The sequence below is a fragment of the Sebastes fasciatus genome, chromosome 21 (genome assembly GCF_043250625.1).
Source record: "Sebastes fasciatus isolate fSebFas1 chromosome 21, fSebFas1.pri, whole genome shotgun sequence".
Lineage (NCBI taxonomy): Eukaryota > Metazoa > Chordata > Actinopteri > Perciformes > Sebastidae > Sebastes > Sebastes fasciatus.
The window spans coordinates 13,872,545-13,898,696 of record NC_133815.1 but is presented as its reverse complement, the minus strand read 5'-3'; the positions used below and the strand labels follow the sequence as shown (position 1 = coordinate 13,898,696).

General features: G+C 38.7%; 2 protein-coding genes across 4 annotated transcripts; both read right to left on the bottom strand.

The window, feature by feature from the left end:
- Window positions 1–2,193: 2,193 nt before the first annotated feature.
- pdk3a (pyruvate dehydrogenase kinase, isozyme 3a) lies at window positions 2,194–11,976 on the bottom strand. Its single transcript, XM_074621387.1, has 12 exons — window positions 11,617–11,976; window positions 8,109–8,250; window positions 7,919–7,990; window positions 7,103–7,287; window positions 6,905–6,994; window positions 6,444–6,521; window positions 6,200–6,276; window positions 5,959–6,060; window positions 5,766–5,873; window positions 5,515–5,628; window positions 4,653–4,773; window positions 2,194–2,281 (listed from the first exon to the last, which is right to left on the bottom strand). The coding sequence occupies exons 1-12, from the start codon at window positions 11,717–11,719 to the stop codon at window positions 2,247–2,249; spliced, it is 1,227 nt and encodes a 408-aa protein (XP_074477488.1). The 5' UTR covers window positions 11,720–11,976; the 3' UTR covers window positions 2,194–2,246.
- A 1,772-nt stretch (window positions 11,977–13,748) lies between these two features.
- Window positions 13,749–25,562, bottom strand: slc51a (solute carrier family 51 member A). Of its 3 annotated transcripts, XM_074621499.1 has the most exons (9): window positions 25,299–25,554; window positions 24,447–24,558; window positions 21,943–22,094; window positions 21,782–21,855; window positions 21,276–21,434; window positions 18,059–18,170; window positions 16,370–16,516; window positions 16,048–16,153; window positions 13,749–15,923 (listed from the first exon to the last, which is right to left on the bottom strand). In XM_074621499.1, the coding sequence occupies exons 3-9, from the start codon at window positions 22,048–22,050 to the stop codon at window positions 15,775–15,777; spliced, it is 855 nt and encodes a 284-aa protein (XP_074477600.1). In that variant the 5' UTR covers window positions 22,051–22,094; window positions 24,447–24,558; window positions 25,299–25,554; the 3' UTR covers window positions 13,749–15,774. The 3 variants fall into 3 exon arrangements, with proteins under 3 accessions (XP_074477600.1, XP_074477598.1, XP_074477599.1); XM_074621497.1 differs by lacking the exon at window positions 24,447–24,558 and having other exon boundaries at window positions 25,299–25,562; XM_074621498.1 differs by lacking the exons at window positions 24,447–24,558; window positions 25,299–25,554 and adding an exon at window positions 22,480–22,513.
- Window positions 25,563–26,152: the final 590 nt, after the last annotated feature.

Below are 26,152 nucleotides of genomic sequence, written 5' to 3'. Positions count from 1 at the left end.
AAATAAATGTGGAAATATAAAGAGGAATAAATAAAAGAATAAATAAATAAATGTGGAAAGTAAAGACAAATAGTATAAAAGAATAATTATTAGCATTTATTTTCACATTTTATTTGTATTTGATCCGTATATAATTATTTAAGTATTTTTCAAAATATTTATTTATTCTTTGCATATAAATTACACTTTTTTCTAAATTTAATTGAGTATGTGTGTGCAAGAATTGACTACTCAGCCTGGGCAGGAAGGCCCGCTCAAAGCCAGTTGATTGACAGCTTGGCCCTTCAAGGAATAGCCAAAGCAATAGGGAGAAGTAGAAGGATTAAATGGCATTATATAAAAAATAAAGATATGTTTTTTTATGCAAACAGAAAAAATTGAGTAATTTATATGCAAAAAATAAATATATAAATATATATATATATATGTATATATATATATATATACAGAAATAAATGAACAAATACATGTGCAAATAAATAAAAATGCTTATAATTATTATTTTATTTCTCTTTATATTTCCACATGTATTTATCTACTTATTTATTCATTCCTCTGTATATTAACACATTTATTGTCTTATTCTTTTACAGTTTTATTTTTATGGCACTCCTATAACGCCATAGTTATGACCACTGAAACTGATTAAAACTACTTCCCGAGAAATCATATGAAATTAAAATTAACCTGTGGGAATAGCAGCCTGTATGTTCCTGAAATGTATCCAGCTCTAGTGAAAGACGACTGACTTTGGTAGATGGTTTTCATCACCTCAGCTGTACAGCTTTGTTTGAAATCAAGCAATATAATCCTCGTTGTAAAGTTCATGTTAAGGAGTTTTGAAATGAAAATGGAAACAAGGTCTGTCATAAAAATGAGACACTAAAACGAGCCCCTTTAGATCTGCACCTATTGATTGTGATGAGACAGAAAAAAAACAGCCTTCATGTATTAGCTTCTTGAATGTAAACTGAGTCTCTGAGACGACACCTACAGTAGAGAGTAAATGTAATCACTCTGATTTCTAGTCACATGCCATACAAACACACAAATCCTTCATTCAGTAGGCCACACAAATATCACGTCTCGCAGTAATCCCTCAGTAGAAACGTTTGTGGATTTTCAGCATTAAAAAGCCATGTATTTTTTCAGACAGTTTGCCATGTTTTATCTATCAATGTTAAGCAGACATTCTCGCTCTTTGGAATTTGATGTCAGCTGTTAATCAAACCCGGCAAACTTGGAGACGCAGCCTTTCTCTAGGACTCTGATGATACTTGAAATATACAAATAATCAAAGCCCTCCAGGTGAACTGTCAGGTCCCTAAAAGCCGGATCATCACCCTAATGTTTTATTTGCTATTATTGGAAATGTATGTAATAACTTGTTATTTTGCTCAGGTCTGGTCAGTCATGCCAGACCTCTCTTCCAGCCCAACAATACAATAAGTACCCCCTAATGCAATGTAGAGACCTTAATGTCCTGTACGCACTACATGTTAATCTGCACTATATGTACAAACTTTGGGTATGTGTGTCTTTTTTTATTTTTTAATGTTCAAACGGCTTGATATGTAAATAAATCAAAAATCTATAACTGAATGTGAATTAAAGTGCACTTCACCTTCTTATCAAAATCACAAGATGCGTAAAAAATCTTCATAGGCGGATCGCACACAACAGCAGTTTTCTTTATTGTCCGGTTTGACAAGTTGATCTCATGCTGAATCACACTATTAGACTGCTCTATATCACCTTTTTTTTGGTATATATATATATGTATGATGTTGCATTGATTGCATATCTCTGCGTGACCACCTCCGTAGTGAGGAGGAGTTCATGCACACAGATATGTTTGTTTAAGCTGGAGGTACAGTAGGATGGAAAACAGAGTGATCACTCCACACTGGCTGCATGTACAGCAAACACATTATTAATAGTTATATACACAATATTCCCTAAAATACCAGAGGTCCAGAGACAGTCTTTAACAGTAAAGGTTGACGACTACTGAAGATGAAAGATCCTCGGGCCTCTAGATCACACAAGTGGAATTGAAATAACAGTCATTGGCTGTAAAACATGATTAAAGGTGGTGGACTGAGGCTTTTAAATGAAGAGGACAAGCGTATAACACTTCCTTTACAGCAGGTTTGTCACTGAGCATCACTCGGCGAGACTGGCAGGTTACGAAGGCATTGGCAGTGACGAAATACAGGATGAGGACGCTTTCCATACTGAATTCTTCATCTAAACTGGTTTCTTTTCACATCAGATGGAGCTAAAAGGAGATGAGAGAAGGAAGTTACTTTAGATTATTGAAATTCTTGGGCCATGTTCGATTTCGGTGTGGTCTTTTCTTAGTAGTTCCAAATATTATATTGCTATTATGAAGATTTTGAGAGTGACAAGTGGTGATCTGGGATCTTGCCTGATCATAATTAATCTTCCATTTATAAAGGAAATTCTTGATAGAGGTCTGAAATGAGTTATTTGAAGGAAATGCTGTATATAAGTTTAGAAAAGTGCACCAAAAAAGTTCCTGAATGTGATTCATGTGACAAAAATTGTTTGGTTCGATGCAAAGTTTAAAGCGCTTAATGGCTCCTTTAACCACAGAATTTCCCCTGCTGGCTTTTCCTAACATTAGTTTAATGTCCTTTTGTTTAAATAAAGTAAATGAGGTGGACTGGTCACACACTTTTAGAAATAATTACAGTAAAAATCTTTAAAAGATTATCAAAAGTAATGCGGTTTCAATGTCAACAGGTATCAATTCCCTCTGCATTTTAGCTGTATCTTCTAATTCTGTCACTTTCATGGTAATAAAAACAAAATGCACATTTTAAAAAATACACAAGCTTTGTTCAAACTCATTCAGAAGACTGTAAGGATTAGTAATACTACTACAGTAAGAGAGACACCAGGCTGACTGGATGAAGCACTGTTTGTTAGGGCAGTAGTTCCCAACCTTTTTCATTAAGGGACCCCTTTTCTATCATTAAGTGACATATTTTATGCATAACAATAATAGTACAGAACAACTGATAAACTGTAAAATTAAGCCAAATAGTGAACGCAATAACTGCAGGAAGTTTGTGTAAAACGAGTGATTTGGATGAATTTTGATTTTAATTATTTCCTGTGAATATTCCATCAGAGATGAGCTTCCTGTTATTTTTAGGGATTTTAAATAAAATTCTCTGTCTGCATTATTATTTATTATTAATAATAATTATTTTTAACAATCACTCATACTTAATAGGCTTTTTTTTTTTTTACAAATGCAGTGTTTTCTTTTCCATGACACTTGGCCATTGTTCTATTTGCTCTTTGATTGTTTTAACTGCGTACCTCTAATGCAGGACGAGGCTGTTTAGCATAGAGGGAAGCCTCTATGAAAGGTCTTCACCGTGCCCTTATCCTGTTTATATCTTAAATAATAATCCAAACTTTAAAAATAACTATTTCATTTAGTTTTCTTCACAAAAATAAATAAAATGCTGAAATATAAGCCAACTGTATATTTTTTTAAAAGGTTGTCTTACACCCTTTAAAATCAAGAAGGCTTATTGACAACCCCCCCCCCCCCCCAGGTCATGTGCAACAGGTCCATTCCTCTCTGTGAGGTCTCATACAATAACACATCATGCTGGTGTGGTTGAAGCTGCGATGCATTTCATAAGCACCCTCCTTTGGTCCTTTAGTAGTTGTTAAATCAGGGTGCAGAGCTAGTTTGCAAGCAGGAATGTCTAATGTAGGTGGGCGTTCAGTTAACTTCTATGAGTGAAGAGGTAAAATATTTTCTTCCTCTAACATCCTCCTATTATAAATAAACTTCAAGTTCCAGTGAAGCCATCACGGCAGATTTTTTTTTAAAACATCAAATATGGTAGAAGTAAGGCTTTCTCTTTTTGACATAAAATAAAAACTTTTAGATCTTTTAAAAAATAAAGTGTGACTTTGCTTCCTATATTAGTTTTTTTTCCAAAAGTTATCATTTTCTCTCATCTATCTCTACAATCCTGTCTTTCATTTTCCCAGGCTTAAATACAAAACAACTCTTTACTATGCCAATGACACACTGGCCTAATTGTGCATTCGGTTAAAAGTGTCTCCCAAAGGAAGGAAATGAAACCTCCCTCCTCTTCTTCCCATTTTGCACTGAAACTCAAATCCCCTGACTCGGCTTCGGTTAGAGAAAGACACTCAATCAGCAGTGCGTGGCTTATTCAGCCACAGGGAGCAAAGCGGAGCCAGGCCAAACTGTGCACGAGACAGAGGAGAGGTGACGGTGATGCAGTGAATTCAGCTTGATGTAATGGCCAGATAGAGGAGGAAATGTTGGTCAATATTCACAAGAGGGGATCTATAATTTGGAAGAGGTTCATCTTTGGAGAGCCGGTGGTAATGCCACAACATTGAAAGCTACGCTGATGAATGTCGTTGCCATTGGGTACAGATATAAGTCAAGGTTATCCATCTTTTTCCAAAGCTTTAACCACCGGAATGTTAGTTTGATCTTAAAACCCAAGGGCAACACTTCATCGTACATGCTCTGGGCAGAGTGCGGGCATTTGGGCTCCCGGCAGATGTGCCGGGTTAAGCGGGGGTCAGGCAGAGTTATCTCTTGGCTTTGTATTTGGACTTGCTGGCATCGCGCGGCTCTTTGCTGGGGTTGCTCCAGTCGTCCGCCTCGGGGCTGGTCTTGTAATGCCGCCACGCTGACTTGTTGAAGACGGGCAGACGCTCGAAGGACTCACTGGAAAGGGCCTTTAAATGGAGAGAAGAACTCACAGTCATTTCTCTTTAAAAGGAATAGTTTTGTTTTCTTTTCAAAAACAGCAAGATAATCTCCACAAATCAACTCCCCTTTATGATTTTTTAAATGTAAATGCAATCGCCGGAAGGAAAAAGCTAACGTTAGGCTATAAACAAACTACACCGCGTTCACATGAGCACCGACCAAAGGCGGATGAGTCGGCCTGATGATGTTTTGTATTCTCATTTAACCACTTGTAGCAACTGCCTTTTTAAAGACATGTAAAATCTTCAAAATTCACAAGTGGCATAATTACTCTTGTATTTTATATCGTAGAACAAAACGTTAAAATCTCTCAAGCATGTGTTAACCACAGATCTTATTTCAGACATCTAACTAAAAACCCATTGACTTTGAGATGAGGGAACCGGAAGTGTTAAATGCTAACTCAATTCCGGGTTTTACAACTCAGTCCTGCAGCACTTCTCAAATGTAGTTTTTTGGCTCTTTGAGCATAACAAGCCGAGTGCCATCTAGTTCCATTATATATTCGAGAGAAGTCAACACTCGGCAAATCACACCAAAGCAATCTACATCGATAAATAGCACTACAGGTAAAAGGAACAATATGTATTTTTGGATTTTGGTGGTAAGTGTCCCTTTAAACTCTGACCTAGCTGCATCATTTCTTTGGGAGACAGAAAACCCATCACAACAACATGCTCCACATCCGACTGACTGGTTCACTTTACCTTCAAATAGATGACAGCATCGGTGCCAACGCCCTCCATGGAGTACAGTTTCAGGTCCCCCTGGAAGTATCGGGCGTAGAGCCTAGAAATAGGCAAACCGTAGCCAAAACCAGCCTGGATGGGGGAGGGGGAGTAAAAGAGCTTAATTTCCCAGACGTCATGCCATATATAACTAAAATATCTAAAAAAATGTCTCAATTGGTCACCAGGGGTCAACACTGATTTCATTTTTTATGTCTGTGTGTGTGTACCAATGGGACAGCTCCCGGCTCCAGGCTCGGCGTAGGAGCAGTGGAGTACATGTAGTTAAACAGACGGTCTATCTTCCTCAGAGGAACTCCTCCTCCGCTGTCACTGATCTGAAGACGGAACGTGGGAGAGATGGAGGCGAGAGACCACAAATATTTGTCCTAAAAATGATGTGTGTACTTGTGTCTGGTTTACCTTTATGGAAAGATCCTCTCCACCCAGAGTGACTTTTGCCTTTACTGGCGGTAATCCCCCAACACTGTCCTCGTGAAGCTCCACCGTGGCTCTCATCGAGTTCTGAGAAAAACGCCCACACATGTAATTAGCTCAGCTCTGCTAAGAAATCCTTATAGAATTATAGCCGCATTGCAATTTAATTACACTTTAAAGAGCGCTTAACTAGTTAGGTTTGCGCCACTGATGCTGCGCCGCTCACCTTGAAGAGCTCAAACAGCATGTGGAAGAGATGAGAGGGCACATACACCGCCTGGATGGGCTTTTGAGGGGCCTTCACTGGGAAGACAAGAATGAAAGCTTTTGAAGTTAATGAGATGGAGATCATTACACGACTAAATTTGGACTCTAGATAGACTAGACAGAATACATTGCTTCGCTACAGCTGTGTGTCAGATTACAGGGAGAAACGGCCCCCGAATGCACGGAGCGTAAAAATCTCTCACTGTTGAACTCTTCGATCTTCAGCTCGGGAGCAGCCAAGTAGTACTTCTCGCACAGCATCTTGGCCGTGTCGTAGGCATCTGATAGAGGAGGGCGAAACAACACGAGTCAGCGCAGAGCAGGCAGAACACGTTCATTGTTTACATTTGGATTCCTGTCACGGGTTACTAATGTAGCTTGTGTTCCTCGCTGGGTCACTCAGAGTGCAGCTTTGGATCCACGCTGCTCGGATTCTTTAACAACTATCATTATGTAAACACGCCGCTTGCTTAGCGCAGATGAACTCGCTTGTGTCACTGCTGCAGAGCTGCTGGTGTGATATACTGTATCTCCTTTTCCCATAATGCAAATATTTGCAACAAAGCAAAACAATTCAGCCCATAGATAACAAAATATTCCCACGGATATGGGATACAGTACAGTGCTTTATGGATATGCACTGTAATGGTTGTAATAAACTCACCACTGACGACTTCAGCCACACTGCAGGTGGGATCGATACTGCCTATGTGTTTTGGAAGGGCAGGGTTGGTGTCGTTGCCAAACAGGAGAGCTGCACAGAAAGACACGGAAAGAAAAGAGATACGTCAGTAACAATAATTAACCAGCTACTAAGGATAGACGGTACGCTTGGGATCCAAATAGGTTTTTTGAGACTCACTGTGCTGGTTGATGAGCATGCGGAAAGAGATGCGGTTGGTGTAGAAGCGGTCGAGGAAGTACTGGATGTTGCTGCTGATAAAGGGGTCGAAGCCGAACTTCTCCTTGTACTCGATGACCCCCTGAGCCATGGTGGGAACCACGTCGTTGTGGCGGTTACGGATCTCGATCAAGAGCTCCAGGAAACTAAAAAATAAAAGAAATAAATGAGGAGGAAAATAAAAATCCAAATGATTAATGCACTCATCCGTGAGCAAGCTGTCATGTTAGTTTGAGATTGTCAATTAGGGTTGTTCATTAGGGGAATCTCTTGCACATATTCCTATCATTTAAACATAATAGGGCCGAATATGGAGGCTAGAAAGACCATTGCTTTGTTTCTATGTGGTAAGTCCTGTCTGCTTCTCCAAACTGGGGGCGTGCCAACCATCATCTACTGTAGATAATACACTGACTATGAATAAGTACCTCATACCCCACTTCAAAACACCCGAACTATCCCTTTAATATCGCCGTTCTTTCATTTCCAGTGAACCAAACAATTCTTGGAAGTGTGTTCTCTAAGCAGTCGACCTTATCTAGATTCCTGTCTGTGTTTCTCAGGCATGTGTGGCTGTTTATCTCACGGGCATGATTACAGTATAAATACACACCATTACCTGTGCAGTCAGCAGAGATCCATGTGCGTGTGTTTAAGGGGATTAGCTGCAGACATAAAGCCAGTACGCAACAGCTGGGTGGCTGACAAATCGGATACTCACTGCACATGTATTGTTCTCGCATTAATGAATCATTAATAGAGGCAATATTCACTCACTCGTTCAAAGCGCGACTGTCCTCTGGCTTCCTGTTCTCATAATCCAGCAGCTCCACAAAGCTCTGCATGTACCTAATAAAGCAAACAGAGGTCAAAAGGCAACTTTTACACACACACTTATTGACACTACTTTTATAAATCTTATCACCTGGAAGCAATATAAATTCTATTTCTGGAGGAAGTGTCTCACCATTTCTGCACCAGTCTGACGGAGGGCTGGCTAAGCAGTTTATCAGGTAGCAGGTTGACCTCTCTCATGGTGTTGGCGAGTCGCACTGGCAGCTCCTTACGCAGGAACATGTAGGATGTTTTTTCACAAGCATTGTCCCTGCCTGAAAAAATAAATAAATCTATTTGTCAAAGCTGCATCATTAAAAGTGACCGGACTATCTGGAAAGTCTGGTATCCGTTTGCGGAAATTAACTTTACCTGCCAGGAAACACATTCAGGATTTGTTTTCTTTGTCTTGCTACTAATAGTCATAGTGGCTCATACGGTAGATTGCGAAATTCACCTTTCAGTTAAGAAAATCACCAGACCTCTTTGGCATGACATAGTGAAGCTACAGGCATCATTATGAAACCGAAAGAATCCATTGGTACTAACCATGTCATACTAGGTTGTCAGGAAGGAGATTAAATAACGCTCCAAACTTGCGCAACATTTTGGTGAGGAAAAACTGTCATGACCATTTTCAAAGGGGTCCCTTGACCTCTGACCTCAAGATATATGAATGAAAATGGGTTCTATGGGTACCCACGAGTCTCCCCTTTACAGGCATGCCCACTTTATGATAATCACATGCAGTTTGGGGCAAGTCATAGCTAAGTCAGCACACTGACAGCTTTTGTTGCCTGTTGGTCTTGAGGTTGCCATGTTATTATTTGAGCATATTTTTTATGCTAAATGCAGTACCTGTGAGGGTTTCTGGACAATATTTGTCATTGTTTATTGATTTCCAATAATAAATATATACATACATTTGCATAAAGTAGCATATTTGCCCACTTCCATGTTGATAAAAGTATTAAACACTTGACAAATCTCCCTTTAAGTTACATTTTGAACAGATAAAAAAAAAAATGTGCGATTAAATTTTAATTAATCGCGAATAAATATTTTAATCGATTGCCCTACTATCAACCTTAAAACATTCCTGTAAAGTTTTGTTTTCACCCATTGAATAAAAAAGGACTTCACATGTGAAGTACCAAAGTGACTGGTCGAGGAGGTAAACACACCAGCTAACACAGCTCTGGTTGGGAGCTGTAGTCAGTTTCAATTTCCAACCTTTAATATGATACCTTAAACTCTGCTGCCGTGACTGTCTGAAACCGTATTTACTGTGCGCCGACATTAGCTTGAACCATTCTAGGAAATCATGAATCTTGTTACCCTGTAGAGAGGGGGAGTCATGGAAAGGTTAGGGGGGATTTATGCCGTTAGATGTAAACAGGAAAAACTGAATTACTGCGGCATAATGTTGAATGTCTTTCTCGAAAAATGACTTTCGCCACATTCGCATAGAAGCACGTGAACCCTATTAACTCTCCGCAGACAGAAAACCACTGAGCACAGTGAAAATCTGTTGAGGAAAATGCTTTTTCAGCTACAAAAAAAAAAAAGGGATCAAAGGAAAAGTCAAATTGTACAATGCAAAGAAACATCCGTCAGTCTTACAGGAAGCCTGTTGTGCAAACGTCGTGTTGCCCTGTGAGTGACCTCAAGACTCCAACAGATGAGACATGATGTTTTAGTGTGTTTGAGGTGAAAACTAGACGACCTGTGCAGAATGAAAGGAAACGTCTGATCATATCTGCTCAGAGGCTTCCCCTGATTCAGCAATGTAAAGGAAAGAGGTCTTAATTACAAAATGGGGTAGTGAAACCATCTGACTCGGCGCTGGAATGACACAAACACACACACACCACACACACTCTGCAGCTGCTGACTACCCTTGGATGACGTCTGATTTGTTCCCTTGAGAAACACACCTTTATCGTTCGCTCTTCTGACATGAACCATTACCACTGAGGAGATCCCAGCTGTGTTTTTTTAATGCTAAAAACAAGTGTTGCACATTTCCTGTACTCCGATCCACAGGTGTGAGAAACAAATTACGCAACAGAGATGACTGTGTTTAATCAAGAGATGGATTAAGAAAAGCCTGCCAACACTGTCATTCTTGGGTTTTCAAAGTCTCACGTGTGGCACAGTTATTGACTCCATATGAGAGAGAAAAAACACTGCAGATACAAAGAAAATGCAACTTTTAATTTGTGCAACAATGATCCTTGCTCTGAAATCAGCTCCTAAAGGTTGTAATAAAGCTGAAATCATGTGTAAAACATGAAGCAATTCAAAATCTGAACACAAAGTTGCAGACACAGACACAAATAGAGATATAAAATACAATTCACAAACACTAAAAGCACTCAAATTTGCATTAAAAGAGAACTATCTGAAGACAAAAAGGAACTTTTCTGGGAGTCAGCTGTACGCCAAGGGAAGCTAAAAACATTGGCATGCCATAAAGTCTGCTTCTAAAGCCTTCATTTTTAGATTTAAAAAATATTTAAGGATACCAGCTCCTTGATTTTTAGGTCATTTTGGAGCAAATTCCAGGCTGAGGGTGCAGAATATGCAAAATATGTCATGCAGAGCCATCACCATGCATATCACTGTAAAGGCAAAGTCTAATGTTTCATGGCAGTGTGTAGAAGGCTTCTACTATTAATAACCTGTAAAAGGTTGCCTGTGACACTTAACATGTATGAAGAAAATGGTGAAGAAAATGATAAAATGCAATGCCCCCTGATGGGCTTCTTTTATCAGCAAGTCATTCCTTTAAGATGACAGCTATAACGTTACTCACCAAAATACAAGAACTGCTTCATGTAACTTTTAATTTGTGCAGCAATGATCCATGCTCTGAAATCAGCTCCTAAAGATTGTAATAAACCTGAAATCATGTGTAAACATGAAGCAAATTCAGCTTACTGTACTGTACTGTAGGAGCTGTTGTCCCATCAGTCTGAGTGGAAATACCTGCATGCATGCATGGATTAAACAGTGTGCCCACATAGTAAACAAAACCTGCAGCAGAAAGGTGTCATGCAGAGCCATCACTGTAAAGGCAAAGTCTAATGTTTCATGTGCAGCGTGTAGAAGGCTTCTACTATTAATAACCTGTAAGAGATTGCCTCAAATGTATGAAGAAATGGTGAATAAAATGATAAAATGCAATGGGCTTCTTGATCAGCAAGTCATTCCTTTAAGATGACAGCTAACGTTACTCACCAAAATCCAAGAACTGCTTCATGTAACTTTAATTTGTGCAACAATGATCCATATAGTAAACAAGCCTGCAGCTACTTGCATGCATGCATGGATTAAACAGTGTCACATGTTGACATAGTAAACAAAACCTGCAGCAGAAAGGTGCCATGCAGTCATCATCATGCATGTTTGTGCATGTTATGGGTGGCTTAGTGAAAGTAAATTCAGATATGTCACATGTGATCAAGTCTAATGTTTCATGTGCAGCGTGTACAAGGCTTCTTACTATTAATAACCTGTAAGAGATTGCCTCAAATGAATGAAGAAATGGTGAATAAAATGATAAAATGCAAGGCCCTCTGATGGGCTTCTTTATCAGCAAGTCATTCCTTTAAGATGACAGCTATAATGTTACTCACCAAAATCCAGGAACTGCTTGATGGAGAGAGGAGACGGAGAAAACCTGGAGTAATACTCGATTTTGGGGTTCGCATTTTTCAGCAGAGACACGAAGATCCTCATTTTGAAAGTGTTAATGAAGATGTCTGGATGTGACTGTGAGAATGAGACTCAAGAGAAAACACGACCATTTCTTGTTGACAGCCAACACGGAGAAAGTCCTCCTCTGTGGTCGGTGTCCACATTTGTCCCAGCTCCTCCGGAGAACACGAAGCGATGAAGTGATGAATAAATGTCCATTAAGGGTACAGATAAAGACACAAACAATATGCTCTCCAGAAGGCTTCCTGGATCTACATTGTTGAACGTTCAGATGAGCTAAACACTTTCAAGCTGGCCGGAATCAGACACCGACTTCTGGTTACTGATTTTCAAAATAAAACAACTAGGCTGTCAAATGTAGCTTTCTAATATGCAAGGTATTAGGGTGACTAATTCATTAGAATTATTAGAATATTATATTATATTATATTATATTATATTATATTATATTATATTATATTATATATTTAAAAAAAATAAATTGAAATTCCATTATTTATTTATGAATTAATTTATGTTAGGATTTTTAAATGGTGTGCTTGATGACTGTTTTATGGTGTTTTTGTAAATCCCTTTTTAAGTTGAACTATTTATGGATGGATTTCATTTGTAGCAACAGGACACTGACTTTCGTTGACTTAACATTTGTAAATGCAGCTTTAATGGTTTAAATGTTTCACCCATGAAACCTGAAGTACTCATGACCTTTTATTAAAGACTCAACAGCCAGAGAGATTTTTTCCCAACCTGGCAGCCCATATTTTGTTCATTTAAGTGTCTTACAACTGATCTAAAAAGTGTTAGTAAATTATTTAGCCATTAGTCACAATATCACTGGTTGCCTGTCAAATTTAGAATTGATTTTACGATTTTATTATTAACTTTTAAAGCTCTGCATGGTTTGGCACAAAGCTACATCACTGAGCTCCTTACACCCTATGTGCCACCGCGTACTCTGAGGTCCTCTGACTTGGCTCTACTGGTTGTACCCAGGTCTATGCTGGTGACGAAAGGTGACAGGGCCTTTGCCATCAATGCCCCTAAACTGTGGAACAGCCTACCTCGGGACCTCAAGTTAGCTAGCTCTACTAACAATTTTAAATCTCTTTTAAAAACCCATTTTTATAAAAAGGCTTTTTTAACTCCGTAAGGCAACAGCTTGTGCACCTTTTCCCCACACCTTATATTGTCCTCTTTGAGCTTATGTGTAGTAATTTATTGTTTTGATACCACTAGTTACGGGTTTTAGTTTTTTTCTCATTATTTGGTCTTTATGTTTTGTTCTTTTATTGTTGTTTTTATTTTGTCTGTATTTCATTGTATCTGTGCAAGCACTTTGAAACTATGTTTAGAAAGGTGCTATACAAATAAAGATTATTATTATTATTATTACAATATAATCCCGACTAGCTAGACGGAATGATGACTATTTCGAAAGACCACATTAACTCGGAAGGGTCCAAACAGCCAACTAACTACACGTGAGATTTTCTGTACAGCTGCAAAAACCTTTTATTTTGAAGCACAAATCTTCAGACTTCCGGCCTATTTGGAATGGCTTGACGTTTTGGGAATGAGCGTACATTCGAAAGACTCGACTCAACCGCACTTGGCTCAGGCTTGTTGATGCTCCACGCTGATTGGTTCAAAACCAGGAAGTGAGAAACAGCAACGACCCAATTGGACGGGGGCGAGTCAATCAACATACATTTACATTACCTTGTTTATCTGCAGCCTCTTACACATGCAGCATTAGGTTTATACACAGCCACAGGTATATAATATAATCAAACGTTTAAAACAGATGTTTATGTGAAAACTATGCTTTTCCCTGTTTAGATTTGTAACTAAAAATAAGACTGTCTACAATTTATTTTAATTATTTTTTCTGTCTTTTTGAGTTCAGAAAGTTTGTGTTTTGTAGTTTGGAGTGTGTTCCTCAATTTTTTTTTTAATAACTTGTATTTTATATATATATATATATATATATATATATATACCTAAATAATAAAGTGTCTTTAGCACAAAGCATATGTCTTGATGAACTATCTTATTTTATTTGTATTTATTTATTTGCACATATATGAAACTGCACAAAATCCAGTCAATGAAAAAAAAACAAGAAATGTGTCAGGAGAGGTCAAGAAGCCACAGGCTTATACAAAGAACGTCCCCCCAACCCCACGAGAAAAAAAAAATAATAACAAAAAAGGAAGAGAGATCTAAACTAACATAACACTAACATATCCTTAAGTGAATGTCCCCTTATTATTAATGGGGTTTCTATATCTGATAGAATTTGTACTAATTCTTTTATTAGAAATTATCTTGAACATACTCCCATATGTAATTATAGGTGGCTATATTTGCATAGAAAACAATGGATCTTTCTGTTAACCACATAAATATATAATTTCAAATAGAATCAAAGGAGTTTGTGCACATGTACTACCCTGCTAAAAGCTAATATCTGTAAGTTCTTCTTCTTAACTGTTAATAATAGATTCACTTTTTGTAATTGTGAAGGGGAAACTGTTGAACATGTGTTTGTAGATTGTTTTCATGCTACTTCTTTCGGTTTAATTTACAAATGAGCTTCTCAAAACATTTTGAAAAAGATATCATACTAACAAAGATTGAGATTACCCACTTTTATCAATCCCAGTTTTTCGGCAGATTAAGTTTATATAATTAATTTGATTAATATTTTAGCAAAATATTATATCCATAAAATGATATGGCTTAAAAGAATACCCTCCTTTCATACTTTTTTTTTTAAAGATACTGATTTTAAAACATATTTGACTTCTATCATATTGACTTATATTTATTATTATATATATTATATTTGACCACTACTAAAACTTAAAACTAAAATATTCTAAATTGGCAAAAAATATTTAGAAACTACTATTTTATTCCAATTGTTTAACAGACCCCAATTGTTTTGTTTTGTTTTTTTATTCATCTTTTCCTTTCCTTACATTTTATTTGTTGTATAATTTTTTTTTTTTTTATATTATATTTTCTTACTGTGAAATATATTTGCAGAATTTTTTGTAATGAAAAATCTGAACTTTCTAAATAAAGTATAGTAAAAATAAATGTTGACATAGCAATACAGTAAACAGGCAGGTGATGATAATCAAAATCCCAGCTGCTGAGTATCTAGCAGATTTTGGTTTCTACTGCCACCTAGCAGCACAAAATAAAAGAACTACAGTGTGAAAGGCAGCTGAATGGGAAAATACTGTAACAAATGACACCACAGAGTCGTGCAGTGACATTTCATCTGAGGACGTTTAAAATGCTTATGTTGTACATGGTAATAGTGACGTAATAGTAAAGGTCCAGTGGTTGTAACACAGAATGCAAAAGACAAAAGTACAGTTTATATTCATTTGTGCAATAATGCCTAACAAAAAGACAGTGGATATAAATAAGTGGTGGCACTTTATATTTGAGGTCCCAATATTTCTTGAAGTTTCCTAGAATATAACTGTAAATTCATAGAAAAGTACTTCAATTGGCAATTAATATCTGGAGGATACTATTCAACAAACACAGAAAATCTAAATTCTACTAATAAATTAATAATAAAACATTGTTTCGTTTAAACTGAGCAGTTTCTTGAAGGAAATTCCACTGGAAATCAACAACTGAACACTCAAGTATTATCAAACATTTTCTCCATTTCCCTATAATTATTACCAAATCACAGTTTCTTTCCTAGACACTTCCTTGGAAATTACAAGGGAATTATGGACCTGTAAAATAAACATTACTGGCCTCTTGCATGGTTTCTTTTTTGGTAAAAACAAATTGAAATGACAAAGTGTTAGCAATTATAACTGCTGGATCCCTCTGGATAAGGTGTGTGACCGGTCAATTAAACAATTTTGTAGAGTTTGCACCTCTGTGACACCCACAACAAAAATTTACAAATAATTCACATTTCATTTATTCATATTGACGATATAATCTCATAATCAAATACAGGAAATAAAAATGACACACATGCGCGCGCGCGCACACACACACACACACACACACACACCCAAACACACACAGAGTTCTCATGCAGACCCGGTTACTGTGAGCATCTTGGTGTTTTCGTTTAAGTCCTGGTCCTCGTCGGGTAAAGGTTCATACTGTCGGCGGTACAGCAGACGCGTTACCAGCGTGATGATGAACATCTCCAGGATCAAAAGCTGCTGACTCATCACTGTGGCGACAGAGAGGCAAAGAAAGAACAGGAAGGTCAGCTAAAGGAGACTTCAAGGAGTCATTGATGGAGCAGCTAAACACGTGGTTGAACGGATTGGTTGTATGGATGGATGTTGACTCACTGTATCCTCTGGCTGAGGCGGAGAAGGGCGGAACGCAGGCGATGGTTCTGTTCAAAGCCAAGATGTTGATGATAGCTGTTTGCAGCTGGCTCAAGATCAGCACCAACTAGAAACACACACATCTACTGTTTAACCTGACAAACAGAACGCTGGAAAATCCTGTAAAAAAAACTAATGACATCCCTATAACCTGACATGTTATCAGACATGTTTACTTACAGCCAGCCATATATGAGCAGTGCTAGTTACTGTCCACCAGGAGGTGTGTAAACAGCTGTTTGTGTCCAGCGCATGTGTGTTTAAAGCATATCGTGTGCCTCACCTGGTACATGGCGTACTTGGGGACGATCTTGAGTGTCCGCAGGGTAACCCTCAGGTGCATGAACGTGATCGCTACAGGCCACAGGGCGATGATTGTCAAGATGCCCACAAATGGGTTGATCCATATGGCAGCTCCTGTAATGCTCAACTGAAACATGGTCACACACACACACACACAGGAGACAGGAAGTTAGCAAAGTCAAGAAGAACAATTCTGGGAGAGGGTGAACAGAACACATGAGAGACTGTTGGAAAAAATAAAATAAAGATGTCACAATATAGTTTTTTTATTTGTTAATTTGCACTAACATGGTTGTTGCTCTGTAAAGAGTATAAATTGGGTGTAGTAGCATATTTTTTACTTACACTAAATACCTTTATTCTCATTTCTTTTGTTAAACAATCATTTCTTTGGCAAAATAGGGAATACTAGGTGTACAAAACACTTGCTTAAGCTCAAGTGATGTGCAACTAAAGAGTCATGATGATTTACCAAGGGTGTATCGGGAATTTCTGGTGCTCACTACTAAGAAATAATCAGGTCACTCATCATAAGTCACTATGACTTTATGTGATGAGTAAACATACGCTCATTTATATGACACAAATAAACTGTTACATAGAAATGGGCCTTTTAGGTCCATGCATTAATATTCTCATTTATATAGCGCCTTCCTAGTCTTATGACCACTCAAAGTGCTTTACACTACATGTCAACATTCACCCATTCACACACTGCCATCCTGCCCATCAGGATCTAATTTAGATGCTATTTAGGGTTCAGTATCTTCGCCGATCTTCCGCCTGCTGTTCCTCCTGAGGCACAGCTGCCCAACAAACAAACAAACATCTGTATGTTGCTGCATGACCTAACTGTCGTTGTTTATTTCACATTTACAAGCTAGTGGGTGGAAAGAGCGATTTTCTTCTATTTTTGTCTTTGCTAAAGAAAACTGGAGTGTTGCATGAAGAGAATGGTGCACTAAAACCAAAAACGTCTAGCAGGAATAGTCAAATCAGGGAAGAATGGAGAGATTTAAACAGTTTACATTGTAATAAAGTGATACAAAAAAATGGGGTATTAATGAATCTGTTAACTGTTCGATCATGCAGCAACATGTAGATGTTTGCATCTCAACACAAAGTAGAGCATTTAGTCATAAAACATTGGACAAAATAACATTTTGATCTCATGGTGGCTCTAGAGAAAAAGTTTTCAGGGATCAGTAATGGCATTAGGATACATCGTCTAACAACCATGAATGTCAAATTTCATGGAAATCCATCCAATAGTTGTCGTGATATTTCCGTCTGGACCAAAGTGGTGGGGTCTATGTCTTAAGTCTATGTAACCAAGTTAACAATCATGAATTAAAGATTCATTAGACATTAACTAATCACACAAGCTCATAGTGTCTTGATCATGTCTTAATAGTGTCTTTTACAATAGGTATTGAGGCAAGATTACGACATGTCATTCTTCTACGGAAAATATAAAAAACATTGTAGTAATGATGGCAACAGAGTAATTTCTAGAAAATGACAAGCAAACCACAGTATACATTGGAAATCTGGGCTATATGACTCATTGTTTAAAAGAAAAATGCTTGGAATATAAATAGCAACAACAAATTAGGGATACAATAGCATGGAGAAATGCCATCCAGTATTTCCAATGAGAGCAACTCACATCAGCCAGGTTAAATGTCCCGTTGGTGGAGAGGACAATGGAAAGGATGGTGAAGACAATCTTCAGGAGGGCAAACTGGAAGGAGCCGAGTTTGAGCAGGAAGAGAGAGCGCCTGGAGTTGGAACAGAGGAAACTCTTTCAATGTAGCCGCTGATGACACATAATGGCTATAGTCTCTAAACGCATTTTAAAAACTCCATGGTGGAATTGACCATTAAACTCATCCTGGATAATTACCGCAGGATGTTCTGAACAATTCAGAGTGGCCTTGGGCACATCTTCATTGGCTTTAGGCATGTCCATATTTCAATGAGCAACAACATATATATTCCCTCTGTGATGCTTTTTGATGGGAAACTGGGCACTGCTTTAAAGAAAAGAAAGGCTGAGCATGTCTCGGCTTGATCATCATCTTCATCATCAACGCTGTGTACAGCATGGGGCTTTACGTCAAAGGGTTTTCTCTTGTATTTGCACAGAGTGAATGCATGTTAAGCAGTGCATAGCGTTAGAAATAAGCACATCTGCTTGCCGTTGCAAGCAGACGTTGGCATGCAGATCATTTTGGTGAGAACTGCACGTATCCTAAACAGACTGCTGGCTTTATTCAAACCTGATGGATCGATCAATCAACTGTGACACGTAGTGTGAATGCAGACAGTGTTTACTCAGTCAGAACGGGGCATGCTGTGTACAGACGTGTGCTACGATACACACGCCAGTTCCCCGCTTCGAAAGAGTTGAACGACCGGGAGTGTGTTCAACCTGCATTCAGAGAACGGAGGCGTACATCCATACATACATAATACTGTAGAGGATCCCTGAGGTCATGCAATCTTCAAACAGGCCAAAAACTACATCACAGCGCTACTCTGACCCCTCAAACAACATGTGGGTGTAACCATCTTAGCACAGGATCTGTGCCTCATTAGCACTGCAGGATGTTTCAATCACCACCTAAAGGATATTTCTGATTTATTTCAACCTGGTTTACAGTATTTCCCATAAATGTGGCTATTGAGGCTCTATGGCTTGTGCTTATTTTGCACTCGCCACCTCTGTTATAGATATTCAGGGAAATAAGGACTCCCTACAGTTTTGCAAATAACCAGGAATTTTACATGAATTACACTTGCCTCGGAGTCTGACAGAAAGCAGAGCGAAAGCATGGCTAACTGCAAAGGGATCCACATCTGGGGCCAGTTGACCAAATTACCCTACGTATTCTTCCACCCACACCGTTCTTTTTTACAGTGCATGTGTGAGGCTGGCTTTCACCGTGGTTAAGTCAAAAAGATTAATGCAGTGATCGTGAGTCATTTCACTTGGATGGTCGACCAAATTAATGGGAAATAAACCGGAATTTTCCTTTAAAGCAACAGTGTGTCAAAATGAAGAACATGGGACCGTAGCACTGTCGGCGAGAAGCATGTTCTCCCTTTAAACTCGGTGGGAGTGATCTCTGTTCACTGCAGCTTTTAAATCATAGACTGTATACAAGAAGTGGACGTAGTCACCGTGACGTCACCCATTGGTTTGTGGACCGCCGTTTTGAAGCCTTGAGTTCGGCATTTTGGCCGTCATCATCTTGGTTTTTTGCAACCAGATGTGATTCGAGAGGGTGGAGCTAAGTACAACCGAATGCTGAATAAGACATTTTTAGGCGACCAAAATGTTACAATTAACTTTCATGAACTGAAAACACACTGTGAAAGGATTAAAGTTGAAAGAAAATGCGGACAACTCCCAGACCAGACAACGTGGTAGCGACCTGTCAATCACAAGGTAGCCACGCCCTAAAGCATACCCTACCCCATCGTCTATTTTACTCGAAATGGGACCATAATTTACTGTACTGAAGAAGACTTGCGATTGCGACCATAAACTCATGTTTGCAATGTTTACGAAGGTATTAAATCAAGTGAGAAGTAGGCTCATTTTCTCATAGACTTCTATACAATCTGACTTCTTTTTGCAACCAGAGGAGTCGCCCCCTGCTGGCTATTAGAAAAAATGAAAGTTTAAGGCACTTCTGCATTGGCTTCACTTTTCAGACCAAAAGGTTGCCGCCTGGTATCGACCTTCTCACTGAACTCTCAGCAGGAAATTAAAAAGCATATTTCCCATTATGTCTACCTACCAGTAGGCGGCAGACCAATAGAAGGAGCCGCCGCCCCCCCTGAGCCAGACAGCCACACACAAAAAAACATTGTATGTCTGAAGTTCAGCTCTGGGGCGACGGAGAAATCGCCCACAGCAGGCGGGTCTATGTAGCAGCTTAGCCAATAGCTGATTCAAGCTATGAACGTATGACATTAAATTTATCCCTGACTTTAAGAAGGTCATTGAGAGGTTTGCCACTCAGAAGGAGAGAAGAGCAAAATTCCTCGACAAATAAGCTGTCAAAAACATGCAGGCTTTCTCACCACATTGACTTTTCTTGTACATAGTTGTCCTCAGTCTCATTTGCCTAAATTGGTCATGGAGGCATCACAATTTAATCAAGACCGGTAATTTAGTTGTATTGTTCTTGTTAACTGTATTTTATGTAGTATTAATATCTGTGGATGTGTAGTGGCTGTGCCTTTTGAGTAAGGTGAGTGAGTTTAAAGCAGACGTTTTGCTGGAGTTTACTATATCTACACCTCAGAGCACTTTAGTCCCATGTTTATGTACATTCAGGTGTCTGAAGAGCTTCAGGACTTAAGAGCAGTATAACATCACTATTACTATCTCTACATGTCAGAGCACTTTAGTCCCATGCTTATATGCAAATTCAGGTGTCTGAATAGCTTCAGGACTTGACAGCAGTATTCCTAATTGCACGTTATGAGAAGTTCTCATGTAACTACTAGAAGAACTGCAAATATGAGCATTTCACGAAATGCTGAAATATTGCTTCATTGATTGACAACACTCTGTGCCTGCTAGGATAGCTGAAGGGTGAGTAGCAAAAAAGATAACCCTCATATGTAATATTTACACGACTGACTGCACAGTTGATACCAAAACTCCTAAGGCCTTTCCTGCCGAGGACAATGGGAGCAGATTTCTAAATCAACATGTGCTACATGGGAGCTGTCCAGCAACACTTGCTGCTGTTATAAAAAATAAAGACCAGGGAGTTGTTAGAAATGAGCAGCTCTAAAGGCGGGAAAAAGCTGAAACGTCGCATTGATTATGATAACCACAGATTGTCTATTACTGCAGTGTTTACCGTGTGATGGCCACGTGTGGCAGGCAGGGACAGCAGCAGCAACACGGCCCCGTGCTGATCCGAAGCTTATGTCTCGCTCCTCGCTTCAGGAAAGCCTCGTCGCCACCCACCTCTTCCACCATCAGGATCAGGAACTTGAACACCACAACGGCAAAGTAGCTACGGAGAGATAAGAGGAGGAGTGATGGATAAATAGACATAAGGAATGAGGGAATTAGAGTGAAGGATGCAGGAACAGTGAGAGAAGTATGAAGAGAACATGCATGGAGGAGACTTTCGAGAGGCAGGATCAGTAGAGAAGTAGAGAAAATGAAAGCCATAACTTCCAGACACACATTGCGCAACAGTATCACTGTTTTCTATAAAACTCTCAGTAGGTTACGAAGTTCAAGTTTCCCCATCTGTGATTTTTACTGTGGGGGCTCTGAGGGGTAAAAAAAAAAACACACAGCACACTGAGAGATGGAAAGGTGAGTAAAAGAGAAGCAGAGAAAAGAGAGACCCACCAGGCAGAGGTCATATCAGTAAACATGGTGGCTCTGGGGATCCACATCCCCAAACACGACATGGTGGCGATCACCTGAAAGAGGGGAGAAAGGCGGAAATGTTAAAGATACGGTGTATTTGACCAACACTATGCACAGTTTTCCAAAAGTGTTATTCTTACCGGTGCTGCCCCATTCACCCATATGATTACACTCTTCTTATTGGCGGGCACTTTCCTATAGATGTAGACACACTCCTCTAGGAAGACCAGCACGGACACTGCGGCCATGAAGGTGAGCACAGAGTACAGGATGATGCCAAAGATGTCCAACTCTGGAGGGAGAGAAGGTACATTTTTAGCGGTCTTCAACTCTGAGCCAGGATTCTGGACCCACGGGTCCTTCTCCGGAAATTTGAAACTTGATATGACCTTTATGAGGTTAATTGGGTATTTATATTGGCGTGTGAAATGTTTATTCTGGCAGGCTGAATTCATTTTACTGCCAGCTAATAACAAGTAGCCAAGTGACGAAGAGTGAAGCATGTCCTAACAAGACTAAGAGTCTACAGCGGCTCTGTGGGCACAGCAGTGTTTTGAACTAAATGTTAACATCAGCTTGCTCACATGCCCCACAATGACAATACTAACATGCTTATGTTTAGCAGGTATATATGTTTTTAAGCATTTTCTAATTAGCATTAAAACACAAAGCACAGCTGAGGATGATGGATGTCATTCGTTTTACATTAGTGTTACATTGGAAACAGCATGCTGCGTTACAGGGAAGTTACAGAAGACTATGCAAAGTGAAAAAGCAGTGTTATACCATATTCAAAATATGCTTGATAAAATAATTTTAACTGGAAGCTAAGCAAACAAAAAAAGGTGTTTTGAGCGTTAACCAAATACTGAACTGGGTGAAAGTTCTATTTACCCCCTTAATTGTGTTGCCTTGAGGCGCACAAAAAGGTCAACAATGATTCAAAGTTGAGTGAATCATTTTGAAAGTGAAAACAGTAACACATGGAAATCAAATGCAGACCGTTTTCCATAGACATGCATGTGGACAAAATAAAACCAAGCCAGAGAATGGATAGATCTTTGACATTTGCCGGGCCGTGGTGGGTTTCCATCACGCCATATGATTACGCAGGCTTGATGAGCTTTGCGTCATCAAAATGCAAGTTTATTTCTTTTTCAGCCTGTAAAACAAACAGAACTGACAGAGACGGAAAAATGTGGTTGGTTTGTACGACATGAAACAGTTGTTTTTCCAAAACTTGTCTTGATGATTCTGAAAGCAGCCATACATGATCAATGCACGGGGGTGCTATTACGCACACTGCAAGATAGTAAGCAGGGTGTCATTTCCTGTATTAACCTTCAAGGAAGGAGTCAGGAGACAACAGATGTTTCAGACAAAGGAAAGTAGTGTAGGTTATGACAAAGCCGCAGCTATGTTCAAAATGAAACAAAAAGAATCAGGAAAGGTTGAGTAAATTGTTTCAGCATGTTGCCCGTATTCGTGAGTATTCTGGCGATCTGCGTCATTTATTTCCTGGTATCCGAAGGTAATTCGATGTAATCAGAACACAAAAACACACACAATTAACAAACATTCCCTTTAATAATTTCTTTCCATATAGGTGGCCCTCGTGTTGCGTTTGTTCAGTTTCTTTTTAATGGTTGGAAACTCCAGTCGAAAACAGACACGGCAGACTTTTTTAATAGTTTCTCAAATCTGATAAGTGTGTTTCAATGTTTTTCCCTTCATCTACTGAAACTGCATCTGTCCTTCAGTGGTTCTATTCCTAGACATCTTGTGCAGTCACACATGTTCAGCTTTATAAAAGACACTTAAGATCTTTTTTCACCGACAAAACTGATCCAGATGGTGCTTGTGAGACTTTTAAAAGTTTTACCATCAAGACTATTGCCCAACCATTACTGCATTTTATGTGGTGAATACAAAGATCGATATTTTGGAGTTTAAAAAATCCAATTACGATGGATTGGCCAATTCTTTTTTTACATAAACAAACAACATTAAGAAGAAAGAAGAAACATTTTAACTAGAATCCCTTAAATTTGTGTTTGAAAGAATTGTGACTAAGATTTGTAGTGATCGGGACATTTTACAGTTGAAAAATAAACTTGACAGAGCTCTCTGGTGGACAAACAAACAGTGACACACAGTTATTTATTGGCTTACATGCTAATACAATATATCTGTAATAAGCTAAAATCTGTATATGTTGGGCCGGCCAATTTATTGATGAAGCTCTTATCATAAGAATACACTATATATATTCAGCAATCTATCATGAGTATATTAAAATGGAGAAAAAATGACGGTGCTTTGTGGATTACACATAATCAGTGATGTAACGGTACAAATAAGTGTCTTTAACTTTCATTGAGTCTTAATCATAAGGTAGAAAATAAATAAATATATTTTTTGTTTAAAGAACACATTTAAAAAAAATTTAAAAAATAAAATTAATTAATTAAAAAAAAATGCAAGCAAGCCAAATGGTAAAGCTAGGAAGCAAAAAAAATATGTCTAAATAAATAATGAATATTATAAAGGAGGAATCACCAATAAAAAAACAAAACATTAATTACTGTATATTTTACTTTACTTTCATACAAACACATGTATTATGATTTATTCAGTGATTTACCACTTTAGGATTTAAGTCGTAAAAATATCACTAAGCTCTATTTAAGTGGATTTTCTCTCTCTACTGCTGAATGTTGCTGCTAGATGTCAGGCCGCAGAACCTCTGAGGAGTGCTATGAGCAAAGAAAAGCAAAGGGAAACGAATAATCCAACATGAGTCAGAAGATTACCTTAATAATTTGATTAATATTAACTATTTTATATTTACTTATGTAGGACACTAATCTTGCCTTGTACTGTGGAGCTCTTGAGAAAAAGCCCAGCAAAAATCTTTATTTGTATTTGACTTACTAGGCTGGACAGAGAGAATAATAAGAGTGTGGTCTGCCTGCTTCCTAAAATGTGGAAAACTACTTTCTACTATCAGAGGAGGAGGATGACCACTAGCAGGCTGTTAACTCTTGGATAATCCAACATGAGTCAGAAGATTACCTTAATTTTAATTAATATTAACTATTTTATATTTACTTATGTAGGACACTAATCTTGCCTGTGCTGTTTTCAAAACTGCAGGATCCAGCAATAGAGCTCTTGAGGGAAAAAGCCCAGCAAAAAATCTTTATTTGTATTTGACTTACTAGGCTGGACAGAGAGAATAAAAGAGTGCCTGCTTTTTAAAATGTGGAAAACTACTTTCTACTATGAGAGGAGGATGATGACCTCTAGATCCAACATCCATCCTACAGCCCTATCCAAAAGAGGGGTTCAGGGACACCTCGGGAATCCATCATTGTGACAACATACTGCTCTTCTGCTCATGAACATCACACTTATATACACATTAACCACTCTATAGGTCAATAATCATTAGGTGGAGAGATGTTTGTGGAAGATGAGAGCCAGTTCTACTCACTGAGGATGATGTCCAAGGCGAGAGGAGGATCCCCCGTGCATCTCGGATCAATCAAGCTCCCGTTCGATCCGCTATCCGAGCTGCCTGCTGTCGGTAAACTATCCATAGTTGCTGCTGCTGTCGGTGGACTTTCACAAACAAAGTCCTAAATTACAGTGTGGAGCCGCGCTGAAACCTCCTCTCTTTTATCCAAAGAGCGTCCTCAAACTTTTCCACACAGAGAGAGATTTGTGCCTCAAGGGCACCCAAAAAAACACTTGTTGCAATCTGTGGACCCGCCTCCTCCCTGTTGTCATAGGACAGTCTGCTAAATCACCACGTCCTTCCTGGGTAATTGACGTAAAAACGTGGATTTGTGTGCCAATATCTTTTTTTTTTTTTTAAGAAAGGAGAATGAACAGGAACTTGTCTAATCTGTTGATCTTAATCTGTTTTTTAGAACATTAGAATGCAGCATAAAAATGTGCAAGATGCAACAATATTTGATTTGTGCAAGAAATTAGGAAACTTTTTTATGAATTGATTTTATTTGCAGGCACAATTTGTGGTAATGGGGTCTTAGAGGTTTAGTTGTGTTATGGTGGTCTGTGGTTCTGTGTTTATTAGGGATGCACCAATCAGACTTTTTCAGTCCTGATAATACCGATAGCTAGGGAATGAAATTAGCCACATGCCAAATACAGGATAAATGTTGGCTGTGGCAGGTAGAAATTTCAGGTCACTTGCCACAATGGCAGATAAGTATTCCTTATATTAAGAAATGTTATTTAAGAAAGTAATTCATAAGTTAAAGGTGCTAAATGCGAAATTGAGAGCAAATCTATTGCCTCTCAGGCAGTGCACTGTGGCGGCCG